General features: G+C 36.1%; 2 protein-coding genes across 3 annotated transcripts; both read left to right on the top strand.

Moving 5' to 3' along the window:
* The first annotated feature begins 1,261 nt into the window (after positions 1–1,261).
* LOC133721516 (trihelix transcription factor GTL2-like) lies at positions 1,262–3,669 on the top strand. The gene is made up of 2 exons (XM_062148152.1): positions 1,262–1,887; positions 2,245–3,669. Exons 1-2 carry the CDS (start codon positions 1,439–1,441, stop codon positions 3,602–3,604), a joined length of 1,809 nt encoding a protein of 602 aa, XP_062004136.1. The 5' UTR covers positions 1,262–1,438; the 3' UTR covers positions 3,605–3,669.
* A 9,600-nt stretch (positions 3,670–13,269) lies between these two features.
* LOC133721883 (calmodulin-like protein 8) lies at positions 13,270–15,178 on the top strand. 2 transcript variants are annotated; one of them, XM_062148649.1, is made up of 4 exons: positions 13,270–13,515; positions 13,804–13,961; positions 14,202–14,282; positions 14,802–15,178. In XM_062148649.1, exons 1-4 carry the CDS (start codon positions 13,422–13,424, stop codon positions 14,937–14,939), a joined length of 471 nt encoding a protein of 156 aa, XP_062004633.1. In that variant the 5' UTR covers positions 13,270–13,421; the 3' UTR covers positions 14,940–15,178. The 2 variants fall into 2 exon arrangements, with proteins under 2 accessions (XP_062004633.1, XP_062004634.1); XM_062148650.1 differs by lacking the exon at positions 14,202–14,282.
* Positions 15,179–18,376: the final 3,198 nt, after the last annotated feature.

The following is an 18,376-nucleotide window of genomic DNA, read 5'->3' as shown; positions in this document are numbered from 1 at the left end:
AAATGGTTCAAACTTGGAAGGACAGCTAGCTAAGGTAAGCTCAGCTAAGGTAGTGAGTGTTGATGGATGAGGTCGTAGAATAGTTAGGGTAGTCCCTCTTGTACCATTTGAAAGACCCACCTTCCTTAAATAAATTGGTCCCAGTCTCTGCATGTTTTCACGTGTCCTGCCACCCCCCTCTTGCCGTTAATTACACCATCATGAGCATCAGCTACTGCATAGGATTCTAAAGGACCCCCAAATACTCCCAAATTTTCAAAATATAAAGCTAGTCACTTCCATGTTTAAGTATCATTTTCCAGGAATCATATAGTTATATACCTGCTACCTGCACCATTCTCATCCTCACCTCCGTGGATCACAGTCCCCAATTGATACATTTGGGATATGTGTTTCTGATTTTGTTAGAGGCCTTAAGAGGTGATCCATCATTTTTTTTTTCGACATAGGAAAAATTACAACTCAAAACCATGAATACAACTAACACCCAAATTTATCCAGCAGAAAAGCCGAAGAAGCAGAGAGAGGAAGAGATTGAGTCCAACTCTGAGCTTGGCGAGGTGATCCATCATTGTTAAGCTATAGGTGATTAATAGTTGTTATATAAGATGGTTTCAAAGCTTTGGATCAATGTTGATTTGTAACGTAAAAACCAAGTGTGGATTCAAGGAGCAATTATAAGTAATTGCCTTTGGACGATTTGTTAGTAAACTAGAAAGTTTCACCATATATGTGATGTACAAAATCACGAATAAAAGATATCCATGGAAACATGTAAAAGATGTTCAATAGATAATAAAAAAGAGACGCGCATATTTTGTCTCGTTGGTCTTTCTCTTTTGAGAAAAGTTTCTAAATCCACTATTAATCATTGAATAAAACCACCATCCGGCCATTGTATGTTTTGCTTATACTGTCTTTCTCCGTAGAAGATGAAGCAGCAAAAACACTAATTGTTGCCATGACTAGGGTTTACTATTCGTTGTTTGTAGTTCGTTGACGTTCTAAACCTACTCAAATTAAGATATGTTAATTAACCTTGCTTCCACAGCTTGGAAAATCACTGGTTAAGACTTAAGACTAGCTAGTCTTAGCAAAACAAAGGATAAAATTAGTGCAATATGTACACATTACGTCAACATTATATATATAGTGAAATTACGATGCCACCTTTTGTTGAGCTAAATAATTTCCTCCCCAATTGAGGGTGACTTCACTTTCTTCGATCTAAAACGGTGTGGTGGGCTATCTCTTCCCTTCCATGATAGGAGCATAGGACAAAAGTCCTTGATAGAAGAGAGAGAGAGAGCGAGAAAGAGAGAGAAAGATGGTTGGTGTTTTTGTAGTCTTGCCTTTCTAACATTTTAGCCATCTTAATTTACAGTGAGTGAGCAAAACGGAGAGAGAAAGAGAGGTAAAGAAACTCAAAAACGCAACTATGTTCGATGGAGTCCCAGCTGAGCAATTGCACCAATTCATAGCAGCCTCAAGAACTTCACTCCCTCTCCCTCTTCCCAATATTCCTCTCTCTTCCTTCCCTAATCTCCAACCCTTCGATCATCATCATCATCATCATAACTACAACATCATCAACCCTCCTCCCCCAACACCTCAAGAACTTGTGCAGCTTCAGCCACCACCTCACAATCAGCTTCTGCTTCCGTCCGTAGTACTTCACCGCCGCGCAAATGATCAAGAGAAGCAAGAAAACAGCACTACCTTGGTCTTGCCCTCATCGAATTTGGAGATCGAAAGAGAACGAACCGCATCGATGCCACCTGAATTGCCTAGCGATCCCTGGAGTAACGATGAGCTGCTTGCACTGCTCCGGATCAGATCTACCATGGAGAATTGGTTCCCTGAGTTCACTTGGGAACATGTCTCAAGGTACTACCTACATAACTATAGCTACCTATTCATTCAGTTAAAGTTTCCATCCAGCTAGATTCTTGTTCTAAATTAGCTAGGGTTAAGCTAGATTTGATTAGTATGAAGTACGGATTGATGCTAATGGAATTTTAGTTACTGTTTATTCATGTGATTGTGAGAGAGAAAGAGAGAGGGAAAGAGGACCAAATGACCATTTTGTACATATTCACTAAATAACACAAAGATCGCCCCGTACAGTTTCTTTATTTATTTAGGGGATCGAGATCGAATGCTTAAGAGTCGTGAAATAAATGCTTTGCTCAATAATATTCTGCTCTTACTGAACGAGTTTGTGATGGGATGGATGAGCTGCAGAAAGCTGGCAGAGGTTGGCTTTAAAAGGAGTGCAGAGAAGTGCAAGGAGAAGTTTGAAGAGGAAAGCAGGTACTTCAACAATATCAACTTCAACAAGAACTTCAGGTTTCTTAGTGAGCTTGAGCAGCTCTATCAACCACCAGTTGAGCCACCTCAAAACGTAGCTGAAGATCAACCAGAAAAGAATACCGAAAAAGTAGTAGAAGTTGAAAAGGCAAGTGAAGAACTAGGAAACCAAGATAAAGGCCAAACAGCTTTGGATCCTCAAGAGTCACCAAGCAATGATCAAACAGTTAGTGAGACACAGGTAGAGATTGGTAGAGCAAAGAGCAACAACAAGAAGAGGAAGAGGCAGAGGAGATTTGAAATGCTGAAAGGTTTCTGTGAAGACATAGTGAACAAGTTGATGGCTCAGCAAGAAGAGACTCACAGTAAGCTACTTGAAGACATGGTGAGGAGAGATGAAGAGAAGCTTGCAAAGGAAGAAGCTTGGAAGAAGCAAGAGATGGATAGGATGAACAAGGAGCTTGAAACCATGGCACATGAACAAGCTGTTGCAGGTGATAGACAAGCTACAATTATTCAGTTCTTGAAGAAATTCACATCATCAGCTAGTACTAGTAGTAGTACTAACCCTAGTAATGGCCAAAAGGAAAATGATCAAGAACCAATTACATCATCCACAATGGTCCCATCTGCAAGCAATGTTCACAAGTCTACTACTACTACTACTTCTTTCCACACCCAAAATAATCCAAGCACACCCACTTCACTGACCGAAGCAATTGCACCCCAAAGCCCTAGTTCAAGCACTCTAAGCATCAATCCAAAACTGCCCATTTCATCTCCGCCTCCTGAAAACCCTAGCTCCGATCATCTCAAAACCCAAAACCCTAGCTCGAACGACAAAGCGCAAGACCTCGGAAAGAGATGGCCGAGGGACGAAGTCTTGGCTCTGATCAACCTCCGGTGCAGTCTCTTCAACAATGGCGATCAACAAGACAAGGATAAAGATGGAGGAGCCGTCAAGGCTCCACTGTGGGAGAGAATCTCACAAGGGATGTCAGAGTTGGGTTACAAGAGAAACGCCAAGAGGTGTAAAGAGAAATGGGAGAATATCAATAAGTACTTTAGGAAAACAAAGGATGTGAACAAGAAGAGGTCGCTTGACTCGAGGACTTGCCCTTATTTTCATCAACTAAGCACTTTGTACAACCAAGGCATACTCGTACCGCCTTCCGATCACCAAGCGGCGGCGCCGGAAAATCGCTCACCGGAGAACCAATCGTCTCTAGCTGAAGGTGAGAAAAACAATATGGTACAGCAAGCTGTACCGGCAGCTTTTGATTTTGAATTCTGATGTTTTGCATATTTGTGTGTGCAATATTTTCAGTGATAATAATATGTGATACCTTTTTCTTTTTATTTATTTTTTCTTGTCTTAGCTTGGTAAACATGTGGTAGCTAGCACTCGATTTAAAGTTGACATGAAATTTTATTTTCTTCTCGAATATATAATATTTCATGGCAGCAGGAAAATATGTATGTTTGAAAATTTGTTTTGTAGTGAGCACCGACAGATAAACAAATGAGGACCAGATTTTAAATGAGCTCTGCTGTCATTTTATAATTTCCACATTTGCTCTCGACTACTATAATAATAAGTTAAGCTTAGCGGAGTTGCTTAAATAGTTAACACAACTCATCTAAGAATATATAATTTACACTGAAACATAGGAAGTAGTATTACCATAAAATATGCCCCATATATATTGTACAAATAGAGAATAATGGTGCCTATGCAATATAAAATACCAGAATTCTGATCTGATCGAGTTACATAAACAAGCATGTGTTTAGGATCCCGATAAGAGCACTCTAGTTTCTGCATCAGATTTTAGATCGAGAGAAAAACATAAATCTACTTATGATCCCCCATAAGATTACATTAACATAACCTAGTATATATTTTTTATATTAATCGTTAAAGCGATTAATGCGGTGTGATGATTTTTTGAGTATGTGCCTCATTTTTATGAAACTACAAAACATTGCTTTATTTTGTCGAACTTGATTGAACCCTAGATCTAACTCCGAAAATAATTAACAAAATTTCCCTTTTCGATTAACATAAACTTAAAGGCGCACTCTAGTTTCTGGATCAATTCTAGACCGTGAGAAAAAACATAAATCTACATATGATTCCCCATATACGATTACACTAACATAAACTAGTTTATATTTCTATTTTGAAAAAAAAAAATTTAATTTATATTTCTTACAATCGCAAAAGAGAATGCGTTGCAGTGAATTTTTGAGATCCTGCTTAATTTTTTCTGAAATTACAAAAGTGGTTTTTTTTTTTTTAACTTTATCATGTATTATACGTGTGAAATCTAAATCTAACCCTCAAAATTTCTCCGATCAATTACCGATCTGAAAACCTTACTCTAATAATTTTATTTATTGTAAAGAAAATTCAGATTACTTCTTCGAACGACGAAAGTAATAGTGTATCCAAATAGACAATACATGCAAGTGCATGTCTGCATGACATAATGTTTCTGTTTCGGGGTGGGCCCCACTCCCGAATTACCCCAGCTGGCACTGGCAGTGGCAGTGGCAGTGAGAGAGAGAGCAAGAGCCTTAGAGCTTAGCCAAATACGTTGTCGTTTCCGCGGCCCTTTTTTTCTCGATAAGTCAAAAGTCCTACCTCAGTGAGGCGGGTCCCACCTAGACGTTAAGGGCAGCACAGACCGACAACTGAGGCAGTGACACGTGTCAGGAGCGCATGTGATGGATTTGTTTGTACGCACACTCTATCTCGGCCCCTCTGCCGCTCTGAGTCGGGCAGTGTGGCAATTGTGCATTGCAGCAGCGATAATATACACGCACCCCCACGTGTGTGTCAGTGGACGGACCAGTAAACGGACGGCTTGGACTCCGCAGATTAGAAAATGGTCAAAAGTCAACACTGATGAGGTCTCCTTTGACCTTCCTTTTTACTTTTTCACAAATGGGGTAACTAAAAGAGGTTTGACCACGAAATGTTACTTTTGACTAACCAAATCGAGCATGGGTCGAAATTACCATAAGGTTGAATGTTGGACCAACTAAAGTAATTCTTTCAAGGGACCAAAATTGGTTCTTCCAAATCCATTGTCACTTTGGTTGGGCCAAATATTAGCCCAAAACCACCAAGTAAAAGGATGTTCTAATTAGTGGCATTTTTCTCATGAAACTAGATGTGCTTATCTTGTGAGAAGAGAAGACTAGCTATTTGTGTGTGAGGAAATGATTTAAATAGGTGATGGACCAAAAATACATCAATAAATCTTGAAATTGCAACATCGTTACTAAGGAACTATGTGTTTACAAATTAGTTCAAGATAGTGGAGGAAACTAAAATGCAAACTTTTGTATATTATAGTTAGATCTCACCGATATAAAGTTCCTGATTTTTGTGTGAACACCCTTGATAAAAGAGAAATCTAGTTTATGAAATTATGGTGTAGCAATGTAGAACTATATAAACTAATTTGATAGAATAAGGATCGTACTCTCTGTTTGCTACAATAGATAATTTATTTAAAGAGTTAATTTTCTATCCTTATATTGTCAAAATCTCAAGGATAAAAAGAAAATGATGAATAAAAAATTATTTATTTATGTAAAATGTACAAAAAAAATGTTGTATGTTCATTAAACGAAATGGAAATGGGAAAGAGAAATTGAACTGAAATGATATATGTGTAAAGGAATACAATATCCACATGTTGTTGGAGTGTGAAATCAAAAATGACAAATAAATTATAACTTATAAGGGAGTTGATCACATCCAATTATACCGAGGCCTTTTGTGATTAAAACCCAACACGGCAACACCTAACGGATGGTTAAGTTGGGACAATATTAGTACAATGGTGGGCCATGAGCTATGTTTGTCACTGTTTAACATGGTATCAGAGCGGGTTCCTCTCCAATGTCATGGGCACGAATTTGGGTTCCTTGTATTGCCATTGAAATATTCCAATTGGATTGTTACCAAGTGTCCGATGTGGGTTTTGGATTGTTATATTGACCAAGTTTCATATGTGTCCTAATTTTCAATGTGGAAATTGCATTGTTAATTAATTTCACATACAGACCTAGAGTTAGGTTGCACGTGAGGGGGCGCGTTGGAAAGGAAAAATCTCACATTGCAAAATTGACAAATAAATTATAACTTATAACTTATAAGTGGGTGGATCACATCCAATTGTACCGAGGTCTTTTGTGATTAAAACCTAACACCTAACGAGTTGTTAAGTTGGGAGAATATCGGTACAATAGTGGGCCACGAGCTACGCTTGTCGCTGTTTAACACATATAACATAAAAAACTGTACTAATCATTTCATTACACGGTGAAGAATGATAGTCCGCATAATTAACTTGTTTTATTTGAAAATTGAGCTATGTATACATAGTGAACTTCGAGTTAAGATATTTTACTTCTATGCAAAGTGAGGGTATACTCACCCCAGCCAATAATCCAATGATCATTGATATTTATACCTAGACAAAGATACAACTCAGAGAGAGCCGGAAGGACTAGACTAGTTCAGTCCATCAACAACTAAAGCCATCTCCGATCGTCAAGGTTTAAAATAGACCATGGTCTAAATTTGTAGACCCTTGGAAGGTATTATTTATCTAAATAGTAAGGTCTATAATTTTTCCAACTCCAATTGTTTGAGGTCTAAATTATATATTCTAATATATTTTATTCAAGTTTGAATCAATTAATCATCCAAAGGTGGGTCAGCAGCTTGCCATCCATGGTCTAAACGTTGGTCTATTTTTGTTTTTTTTTTGTAATAGACCCAATTCATGATTGGAGATGAGTTTTGAACATCCATGGTCTATAATTTAGACTATACACCTTCGATTGGAGATGGCTTAAGAGACCAAAAAAGATTCTAGGACCTACCCAGTCCTAAACACCTCTTCTGAAAAGCTCTAAGATCTTTGAAGCCTTCTATTCTCTTGGGACGGCCTAGGTGGACAAAAAGTTCACTTTCTATCAAAGCTCAAATCTCCGGACTTGAAGAAGATAAAACGATGCCTACGAGACGGCATATGGTCTTATAGGCCTACAAGAGTCATTCTTATTAAAAATAGTCAAATTAATTAGAAATTATTTGGCTATAAGTTCGATTACCAAAATCATTATCTCAGTTTCATAACTTTTATTTGATAGACTATATTGTGTCCGGATACTCTAAAAAAATTAGATGATGATATGATTTCCTCCACGCATTTCATAAAAGAGATGTCCATATACATGCATCATGAAATTGAAGATCTTTTCCTAGCAACAACTTTAAAATTGATACCATAAAATTCTTTATATAAAAAAGGACATGGAGATCAAAAGTAAAATAATTAGTCTCAATAATCTCCAAGTAAAAAGCGCTCTTCTAATGGCATTTTTCTCATTAAACTACAGGTACTTATCTTGTGAGAAAGACAAGCTATATCTTTGTGACTCGTGAGGAGATGAGGAGTGAAAATACATCAATAAACCAGATAATAACAACCTTTTTACTACATTGGTCATTGTTAACATAAGATAATGGAGGAAATTACAATGCAAACTTAAGTATACCAATGTCAAATCTCATTGAAACTGTGTTTACTTTGTTATTAATTTTACGGTTAACTAATTTGAAAACATATCCATCTAGTTTCTTACGTTTGATACGGGACACGTTTGATATGAGACAATATCAGTTGATCAAATACAGATAACGTTGGATTATAATTAGTTTCTATCTTCTTTATTTGCTACAATATACATTTAATTATTGAGATTGTTCATTCTCTGTCTTATACAAGATGAAGTTAAAAGTTAATAAATACTATACTAATGATTCTATTAAATTGTGAAGAATTAGTAGTCGATCTGCATATATAATTTATTTCAGTCATGCATGTTCACCTGGTTAGTAGTATAATTTATTTCAGTCATGCATGTTCACCTGGTCAGCTACTGACCAGGGATGATTTGCTCACTTACCGTCCGATTGAAATCAGACGGTTGACATATTGCCTATTTTCTTTTGAAAATTGATGTAATGAGAATATAAATCTCATGTTGAGAGAGTATGACCATTTATTAATAATATCATTCTTTCATTTCTTATAAGGCTACATGTCTTTGTTCTCAATTTTTTCACATGCATCATGAAATTGAAAATCATACCCTAGCAACAATTCAGAAATTTATACCATGAAATACATTACATGAAAAAGGACATGGAGATCCACTATTATAACTTCTATTCATAAGTGCAATATAAATGTACATACATTGACAATTGAGACATATACAGCAGAAGCTTCCCATTACTTGACGAACAACCCTCGTGGCTACAACAACGTCTCGAGCCCTCAAATTTTGGACGTTTCACTTTCATGCAAATGCAATTACCAAAAGAACAAAATTGGCTCGCCAGTCACAAAGAGTCCGAGGGTTCTTCATCATCCTGTTCATAATTTCTTACTTCAGGAGTTGTTCACTATCTACGCACACACACACAGCAACCACGCATCTCTGATTTTAGGTAAAGCAGGCTTCACTTTCTTACAAAGGTGTCCATAGTCCATAGATCGAAGAGATCGAGGAGGCATCGAGATAATACAAAGATGAATCCCGTTGAGGAGGCACCGACGCAAAGGTGGCCATGGATTCGAGGTCTTGGATCTCGTTGAGGAGGCACCGTGATCTTGCAAAGGTGAATCCCATTAAAGAGGCACCGAGACCATGCAATTATGCAAAGGTGCCCATGGATCCGGGAGAGGCGTTGAATCTTCTTGAAGAAGCACGGAGATCATGCAAAGGTGGTCATGGATTCGAGAGAGGTCTTGATCGAATCCCGTTCAGGAGACAGAGAGATGGCCATAAATCACGTAGAGGAGGTATCCGAGTGGTGGCCAACTGGCCATAAGATCTCGTAGAGGAGGCCATAAGATCTTGTAGAAGAGACACCGAGAGTTGACATAAGATCTCAATGAGGAGACACCGATCTCATAGAAGAGGTGCCGAGATCATGTCAAGAAGGCCAGGCATGAGCCTGAATCTTGTAGAGGAGACCAGAGATCATGTCAAGAATGCCGTGCATCTCATAGGGGAGGGCCGTGAATCTTGTATAGGCACTGATTCCGTAGAAGAGGTACCGAGATCATGTTAGGGAATCCATGAATCCATGACTCCATGTATGATGTATCACGTACGGGAGGGCCTGAGATATTGCGGAGGTGCTATGGGGTAATAGCAAGGTGACCAAAAAGCTTGGGCAAGCAGCATGACTTCTTATATCTCTTCCCACACAATGTTTCAGTGTTAATCTGGAGACTTTAGTATGAAGAGATATGAAGAGAGAGGGGATGCAGTGGTTCAACTCGTCCATGAAAGGAGGCTACGTTCCTTTAGAGATTTCAATACGAGTAGCCTACTCTAGTAATACAAGTGTGGGAACCATGGATCACATCGCTTTCTAAGTAAGAGAGGGCTCCCTTTTAGAGCTAAGAGAGATCCATTTTCATTCTACGCAATGGACATATTGCTTCTCTTGAAACCTTTTAGAAAGCATGAGAGGGTGGTCTTCCGGTGAGATATCGGCCGACCTCTACAATGATGAGGTAGCTCGGATGTCAGTCGAAGTAATATATGTAGAAGGCAAGGCCCACTATATCACGCAAACTTTTGAAGAAGTCGTTGCTTATGTTTAGCAGTATGTAATGTAAGCAGTACGGTACAATCACAATTTCTAAAGCTTCTCGTTATTATGATTAAAGATGGTGATTTTAAATCTGGGTTGTCAAGTAAGTGACTTTTCACCTCGAATCATATGAATCATACTTGTGTAAGCTATTTCACAATGCTGATTTGAAAGTAGCGACAACTGTAATTTGTAAGCATAGCTGTGATCCAATGAGGAGACAGGTAGAAAAAGAACAAGGAAAGAAACAATTACCATTGCTTCTAGTTTCGTTTTTGGTAGAAGAAAAAAAAATACAGATGCAGCAAACAACAGAAGAAACAAACGCAGCAAACAACCTTAAAATTACATGTATAGACGGCAATTTTGGATTTTAACTAGGGTTTTAATTAGGAGTAGTAGCCGACAATATTTGGGTTATTAGGATTGCAATTATCACATTCAATAACAGTGGCCATATTAAGTGTCATAAAACGTTGATACCATACAAGATAAGAGAAAAGATAGAGAAAAAATAAAGAAAGAGAAATAATGGAGGACTAACCTCTTCGCACGTAGAGCTAGATATATATATTTTTTATTACATCAACAACTGTGAAATATAACAACTAGTTTTTCGTAAGTCGAATTTAACTCTCACTTACAAAAGAGAGACTAATGCTACTAGAGCAAATGGTATTGGGCGTAAAGAGAAGAAATTTGATAGACTTTTCCACGCTCTATTATCTTTAGTTTGGTGGTTGGAACAATATTGGAGTTCGGTATTTATACTGAACACTACAAAGTCAGTAATTTTTCATGACTTTTCTAACTTCATATGTATTAATGATATTTTGAATACCCCTATACTTCCATTTATTTTTAAAAGTCCTAATTGAATACCTCTAGACTTTGGTGAAGTTCATAACATTTTTTTAAGATCTTAATTGGATACATCGAGACTTTCATGGACTGTTAGAAGTCTATATTAAATACATTCAGACTTTTAAATTCCATAAAAGTTCCACTAATTCTATATACAAATGAATTTAAGGAGATTTTTAGCTAAATGTGATTAATTAGTGATTTACTAACTTTGGTATGAGTCGAACTTCAGACATATATTATGACTCAAAAGGCAAAATAGTCAAATTACCCCCTGATTTTTCCCATGGCTGCCGATAATTTACCCCATGACATTTCAATTTTGATTATCTACACCCTCACTTTTCTAATTGTTGCCGCTTTACACCCTATCGTTATTTTTTAGACTTTCCATCCAATTTTCCGTTAACTTGGTTAGCACGTGAGGGGCTTTTTCGTCTTTTCAATTATCAAAAAAAAAATTAAACAAACCAACACATCGTTAAAGAAATTAAAAAAAAAAAATACAAAACTGTTATTCGTTAAAAGAAGGAAAAAAAAAACTTGCCCTTGGTCACATCTTCCTTGTCCATCTCTTCTTCTTCTTCACTCCGTTTATTTCAAGATTGGTCGTTAGCTTGCAACTGATAGCTTAATTAATATTTGGTCATTAGCATACAAAGTAGTTTTGTATTTTTTTTTCTTGATTTATTAATATATGAGGGTAATATTGGAAGATAGAGGCAAAAAATTTATAGTTGGCCGGGGTGTACTGATTTTTATTCGGTACAAATAGCAACATTCTTTTTTTAGGTGACAATTGCAGAGACAAAAAAGCCTCTCACATGTTAACCAAGTTAACGGAGAAATTAGATGGAAAATCTAAAATTTAATTATAGGGTGTAAATTGGCAATATTTAGAAAAGTAAGGGTGTAAATAATCAAAATTAAAATGAACCTTTTAAAATCAGAATGACTCAAAATGTTAACCAACACCATATAGGTCTATTTCCATTTTTTCCACCACTATGGCACTATCATTATAAGTGGGTAGGTAAGCATACGGGCATTCATGTTTGACTATAAACATTGAAGAAAAACTATGGAACAATCTATGTCATATGATGCTTGCACGTAGAATCTGATGCGGACCCTGTGGAGGTAATATGTAGTTAAAGCTTACCATTCATCTTCTCTCTACTATTTAATTCCATTTGAGAGTTTGAATTCAAAAAGGAAGGAATTCATAGGTTGAAACTGTAAAATCTTTAATTTGCTGCTAGAGTCTTGACCACGCTAGCATGCCCTTTTCGTCAACAATTGAAACAAAACCCGTTCTCATCAAGCCAAGCCAATCTCCATCAGCCTTATAAAACGGAGTCTGTAATATCGATCATCCCTTGACCGTAAAAAGAAGACTCTTGTTGACATCGACTAACAAAATCTAATAGTCCAAAATGCAATGCTTTGATATAATCCGGCCACTTGCTATATAGGTATGTTATTAATCAAATTAGTGTATGGTTTTTGATCTCCTGGCTAATTACCTTGTCATTAAGAGAATGTCATGTGCAAGATAATGACAAAATGACAATAATGATTTAGTTTATGTATCATTAGGATACAGTTTTTGAAAATCGATCGATCAGGAACAAAAATTTGTATAACTTAGAAATATCACACGAATAAGTACAAAATAAAGTTGAAAACAATGAGGAAGATGAAGAAGAAGCACAAATGATACAATTCTAGTTGGCTAGGTATGAAAGAGTAGGAAGGATTTATTTATTTATTTTATTTTTTTTGGCAACTTGTAACTAAGAAACAAGAAAACAGAGCTGGCTAGGTATGAAAAAGAGGGGGAAGGTTTGAAGACAAAAGAGTCTAAATTTCCCCATCAATGACATTTCAATATATTGAACTCACATTTTCAAATGTACGTTTCAGTCCTTGATGGTCATGTTGAAATCGGAGTTACAAAATAACTAGTAATCTATTATTACTAATATGTTGATCAGCGGTCAGAGCTAAAATATCCCCGATTTTAAGGAAGAAAATTAATTGAAGAAAATGCATCGATGCATGCACAGGAACAAGAAAATAATCGAGATTTCAAATTAAGATCAGTAGTCATGGTCATCAAGGTGGAACTCCAGAAGATTGACGATTATGGAGCACTAGTACTTTTCTCAATTTCTGATTCCCACGTACTTCAAGACTTTTTGAAACAAATTGATCTAGAAATATTAGCTTAACTAATTGATTAACCAAGACCAATAACAGTCTGTAAACAAAATATATGTGTGCGTCACTGATGTAATAGTATGATTTATATAAATTATTTTGACTATGAAATCACTTTCCATTAATTAATATAAATAATCTTAACTTATTTAAGCAGCTGTATGTGAACGACATTAAGTAGGCTGTAGATCGAGAGCTGGGATTAGAAGGTAATAGTCCCGGCAGTACTACTTTTCGATCAATCGCAGGTAAAGATCGATAGAGCATCTCTATCGATAGATCTCTCTGAGAACAAGGCAGAGAAAACTGCTCTGAAAATAAGAAAATGAAACAAGGTGCCAATAAGGGAGATGTTCTAAGTGAAGAACAGATTGCTGAGTTTCAGGACGCTTTCTGTCTGTTTGACAAGGATGGAGATGGTAAGGGTCTAAACTCCAAAGCCAAGTTTGATTTTAATTATATATCCAAACTGAGCTTAACTCATATATATTGTAGAATATATGATCACCTTCTTGCATGTTCAACTGCATACATGCAGCTGCTCTTTAGGGTTTTAGGCCAACACCGTTCACCCAACACTGCTCAGATCTTTAGCTTAATTAACTCATATTATCGATTTCACTTCAGTCGACCAACGGGTGGATCATCTGATTAATTCGAGGTGTTTTTCTTCATAACCAAGTTTGGTTTGTTTAAATATTCATTAGGATGCATTACAATCGAAGAACTTGCCACCGCAATTAAATCAGTGGATCAAAATCCGACGGCAGAAGAACTGCAGAACATGATAAGCGAAGTTGATATTGACGGCAACGGAACCATAGAATTTGGGGAGTTCCTCAATGTCATGGTGACGAAAATGAAGGTAATTATAATTTCCATATTTCAATAATTAGTCAATTTAAATTTTTTAATATAATTAATATATCTTGCTTGTTTGCCAACAACACTCAATTATTTTTCAAATAAGAGGTCAGGAGTTCGAACCCCATCAATGGTGGGAATGGGGTGGGGTTTTTTTTTTTTAAAAAAAAAAAAGAAAAAAAAGGGCCAAGTTGAACCAGATGATCATGTGTTGATATTGTGTTCATACGTGCATATATAGGAAAATGACGCGGACGAGGAATTGAAAGAAGCTTTCAAAGTGTTCGATAAGGATCAAGATGGCTACATTTCACCTAAAGAGGTTCAATAACTCTTCTTCACTTACAACCACACACCATTTCTGAAAAACAACAACCTAGCTTTGGTGTGAATAAATCCTTATTGACTAATCAATAAGGATGACCGGCCACAAATGAAAACAAAACGAAAATTATTTAGTGTATTCCATATCATTGCTCCCATATCGTAGTATGTCTATCATCTTTCTCTCAAGCTCTGGTCATCGCATTTAGGTCTAATTCTTCACTTCATTCCTCGATCAACTCCTTATCTTTGATTCTTTGTCAACACATTTTGTTGTGCACATTTTAGCAAATTGTACAAAGGACACCGAAAGGTTCTCGTACCAAACATGAAACATGTTACATCTAGGACCTTGCTTCAATTGTAGGTGGATCGATGTAATCTTTTGTCTCGGACTAATGGAAATGGGCTTTGTGGTTCTCATTGGCCCTGTTCATACGAGATATAATAGTAAACGAGTACCCTAATTTCCTTTTAGATATATCACTTATTTAGCTATGGTTCATGTGGGTTGCAGTTGAGGAATGTGATGATTAATCTGGGAGAAAGATTGACAGATGAAGAGGTAGAGCAAATGATCAGAGAAGCTGATTTGGATGGTGATGGCTTAGTCAATTATGAAGAATTTGTGAGAATGATGTTAGCTGCTTTTTGATGATTCATTTAGATAAATTATATATCTAGTTCCGTGTAATTATCAAATTATATACACCTGACGGGAAAATAACACGATTAATCACTAGTAGAAGTATGAAGCGCTTTGTATATATAATACCATTAAGCATGTCTGAATCCCATGTCAGGAGGACTTTGGTCAAAGTCCCATGACATGGGTTATATTTTCGACTTTTGAGTGATATTAAATATTAAAAAGAAATTTATTAAAAATAATAAGATCATCATCATTGATCGAGGTTCATGTTGTTCATGTACGTATATATATTCAAGTCTATTTCCAAAGATATTCCAATTTTTTCATCAAATATACTTCATCCTCTCTGGTTGTCCATAAGCAATGATCTCTGCCACATTTTGCACGAAAATCTTCATTAGATTTAAATGCAATAAATTATGCATTCTTGTCTGAATACCGTAAATGGCAAAAAAAAGTGTGTGGCCTCAAAAGTTGATCTGAAAGTGAAATTCGAATTGCTCATTGATAGCAAGACTGTGAACACCAAGATCATCGTTTTAGATTGACAACAGAAATTAAGTCTTTCTCCGTTGTTTAGATTGTTGACGATGCATACAAATTTCTTTTTTCCAAGCTGGTTTATCCACCATTCCCATGCATTACTTGAACCGAAGGCTAGAGCAAGGAGCAAGGCAACACAATAAATTAATGACTAACGAGTTTGAGTTTGATAGATACTCTTTCTATGTATTTATAAATTTTAAATATACATCCCTAATTACTTAATGTACACCCTCTACATTTTTTATCATCAAACTTCCATCTATGCCCCTCCTCATTAATAAATAAATAAATAAAAATAAAAACAAAGAACAATTCACAAAAATAAAATAAGAATTAAATGTTTTCTATATCAAAATATTAATTAAAGATATTCTTATAGGGTTAAATTTTCTCCTCGTTTGCATGATACAGTGGATCTTACTTCAAGATCATAAGTGAAGGACGTCAATAGCAGATGAAATAATTGTAATCCACATAAAGAATTAGCAGACAACTAAATTGGTTGAAACATATTGAAAGAGATTATAAAACCATCAAATATATATATCTTAGATACATGAATACATCATCATCAACTTGGTTTGCAACACAACCACCCTGGCTCATTCTTTACCGATTTTAATATTGACATGATTATATATTGAATCTTTTAAAATCTTAGAGTCGTCAAGTTTTTCAATTAGAAGAACAATAAAGGTAATAAAGTTAAGTTATTCAATCTTTTAATTAACTATATACTAACCTCGTTGATGTGAGAAAGAAGAATGATGATTAGTAATCACCATATTAATGTGTCGAAATTAATCAGCAATTAAGTCCACAATAAATCAAAAAATAAAAAGGAGAAAAAATTGGTGGGGAGAGATGAGGGAGAAAAAGGAAGGGTAGGAAAGGAAACATGGGAAAAAATTGGCAAAATTTTTTTTATGGGGTGTGGATGTGTATATATAAAAGAGAAATTTTAAATACACACCCCTAATCACTTAATACACATCCCTATTATTTTATATTTCAAATTAGATTTTGTAGGTAGGTTAAATGACCAAAACAGACATCTATGCATTAGAAGAAGAAAAAAGGGATAAATATTGTATACTACCTTGTGGTTTGGGTTCAAAATCAATTCAGTCCCTGAACTTTTAATTTCATCAAAAACACCTTCAGAGTTCAGACTATGATTTCTCATCCGATAGATCACTCCGTCATGATTATGTCAAATGAAATCGTTAAACAGCTGACGTGGCATGCCAATTGAGCACAAGTGGGTCCCACATGAGAGACAAAATTCCAAAATTCCAAAACAAAAATTTTAGAAAAATAACAAATTTATTTCTCCCTCTCTCATCTTCCTCTGCAATATCTTCCTACTTCTTCACCTTCATCTGCAAGAGTCTGCAACGCACAAAACCTGCAATTTCCATTGAATCCATGGAACCTGAAACAATGATTCAACACGAAAACAATAAAACAATGAAAGTAATAATCTATGATTCGATGCCAATCCGCCAGCAACTCGATATCTTTATAATCATCGACGAGTTTTTGGGGGTTTTTTGGATTCACTGGTATGTTTTCACATTTGGGATTTTTTTTCTCTTTCCCATCAGATCTGTTCTCATAGTCTCCTTTGCTTAAAGATCAAAGTGAACCAGGCGCCGCCGCCGGTGATGGGGGTTTTCGAAGACGAAAACGGCGTGTCATCTCCGAACAGCAGGATGTCGAGCCTGAGAGAGAAATCGGAGCGAGAGAGGCGACGAGAACAAGGCGGGAGGACTTCGTGCTCGCTCGGCGGAAACGATAACGAAGATAGTAATGGCGGAGGAATTAGATACATATCCACAATCCCCATAGTCACAGCTCTAAGTAAATATCTCTTGAACTCTTATCAATGTTCTCAGAAATATTTCAAATTGTCGAAGGGAGGGGTTGACTTGGCTAAAGCCATCATATATATATACTCATTCTTGATAGTGGAGGGAGATTTTGGTCTGGGTACAGCTTGGGTTATGAATTTGTCTCACCATGACTTGGCTTGGGTTATGATTTTTGAGATAATTCTTCTGCTATGTGTCTTCAAAAGATAAAGAATTAAGAAGATAATATATTGCAGAGGAAGATGAGAGACAAACCGAGAAGAGAGAGAGAGAAATAAATTTGCTATTTTTCTGAAATTTTGTTTTGGAATTTTGTCTCTAATGTGGGACCAACTTGTGCTCAATTGGCATGCCACGTCAACTGCTTAACAGCTTTATTTGACGGAATCATGACGGAGTAATCTATCGGATGAGAAATCATAGTCTGAGGGACAGTATTTAGCCCAAGAAAAAAATAGTCATATTTTCCTTATATTATTCTATTTATGTATAAATAGTTAGATAAACACAACAAATTTCTATACATGGCCTCCCAATTTAATACAAGAATAAAGTTAGAAACTATCTAATTTAATTTTTCCTTAAATAAATTGTAATTAGATGAGGTTAGAGACCATAATATTTAGAATTTCAAAATCAATGGCATTAAATATTTTTAAAACATATCGCTTTCCTCCCATTTTTTACTTAATTTCCTTTTTTGTTCTACGAGTTATGATTAATCAATTTATTTTCTAATATAAAACATCACAGGTGAAAAAACTTTGTAATTGTTAATCTGTTTGGCCCCCCTCTAGTGACAACTATTTAGTTCTATCACTATGGAGAAACTACTGGTATAGTTTTGGTTGAATGTTCAACTCATAATTTTATACTTGATTAACATGGTGTTTGGTGGATGAGAGCTCAAATAACACAAAACCTATTTATATGCATCTATTTAAAGCAAGGTTCTAAAAATCGCTAGGCGGTGACCAAGGACCTAGCGCCTAGAGGTCTAGGCAGGAGTCTAGGCGGGGC

The sequence above is a fragment of the Rosa rugosa genome, chromosome 7 (genome assembly GCF_958449725.1).
Source record: "Rosa rugosa chromosome 7, drRosRugo1.1, whole genome shotgun sequence".
NCBI lineage: Eukaryota > Viridiplantae > Streptophyta > Magnoliopsida > Rosales > Rosaceae > Rosa > Rosa rugosa.
Note: the sequence above shows the minus strand (reverse complement) of the source record. Positions and strands in the feature narration are given on the sequence as shown.

Coding starts and splice junctions, on each gene's coding strand:
- LOC133721883 (XM_062148649.1), top strand. CDS start 13,422: ATGAAACAAGGTGCCAATAAGGGAGATGTTCTAAGTGAAGAACAGATT. Junction 13,516..13,803: donor GTTTGACAAGGATGGAGATG/GTAAGGGTCTAA, acceptor AATATTCATTAG/GATGCATTACAATCGAAGAA. Junction 14,283..14,801: donor GCTACATTTCACCTAAAGAG/GTTCAATAACTC, acceptor TGTGGGTTGCAG/TTGAGGAATGTGATGATTAA.
- LOC133721516 (XM_062148152.1), top strand. CDS start 1,439: ATGTTCGATGGAGTCCCAGCTGAGCAATTGCACCAATTCATAGCAGCC. Junction 1,888..2,244: donor ACTTGGGAACATGTCTCAAG/GTACTACCTACA, acceptor GATGAGCTGCAG/AAAGCTGGCAGAGGTTGGCT.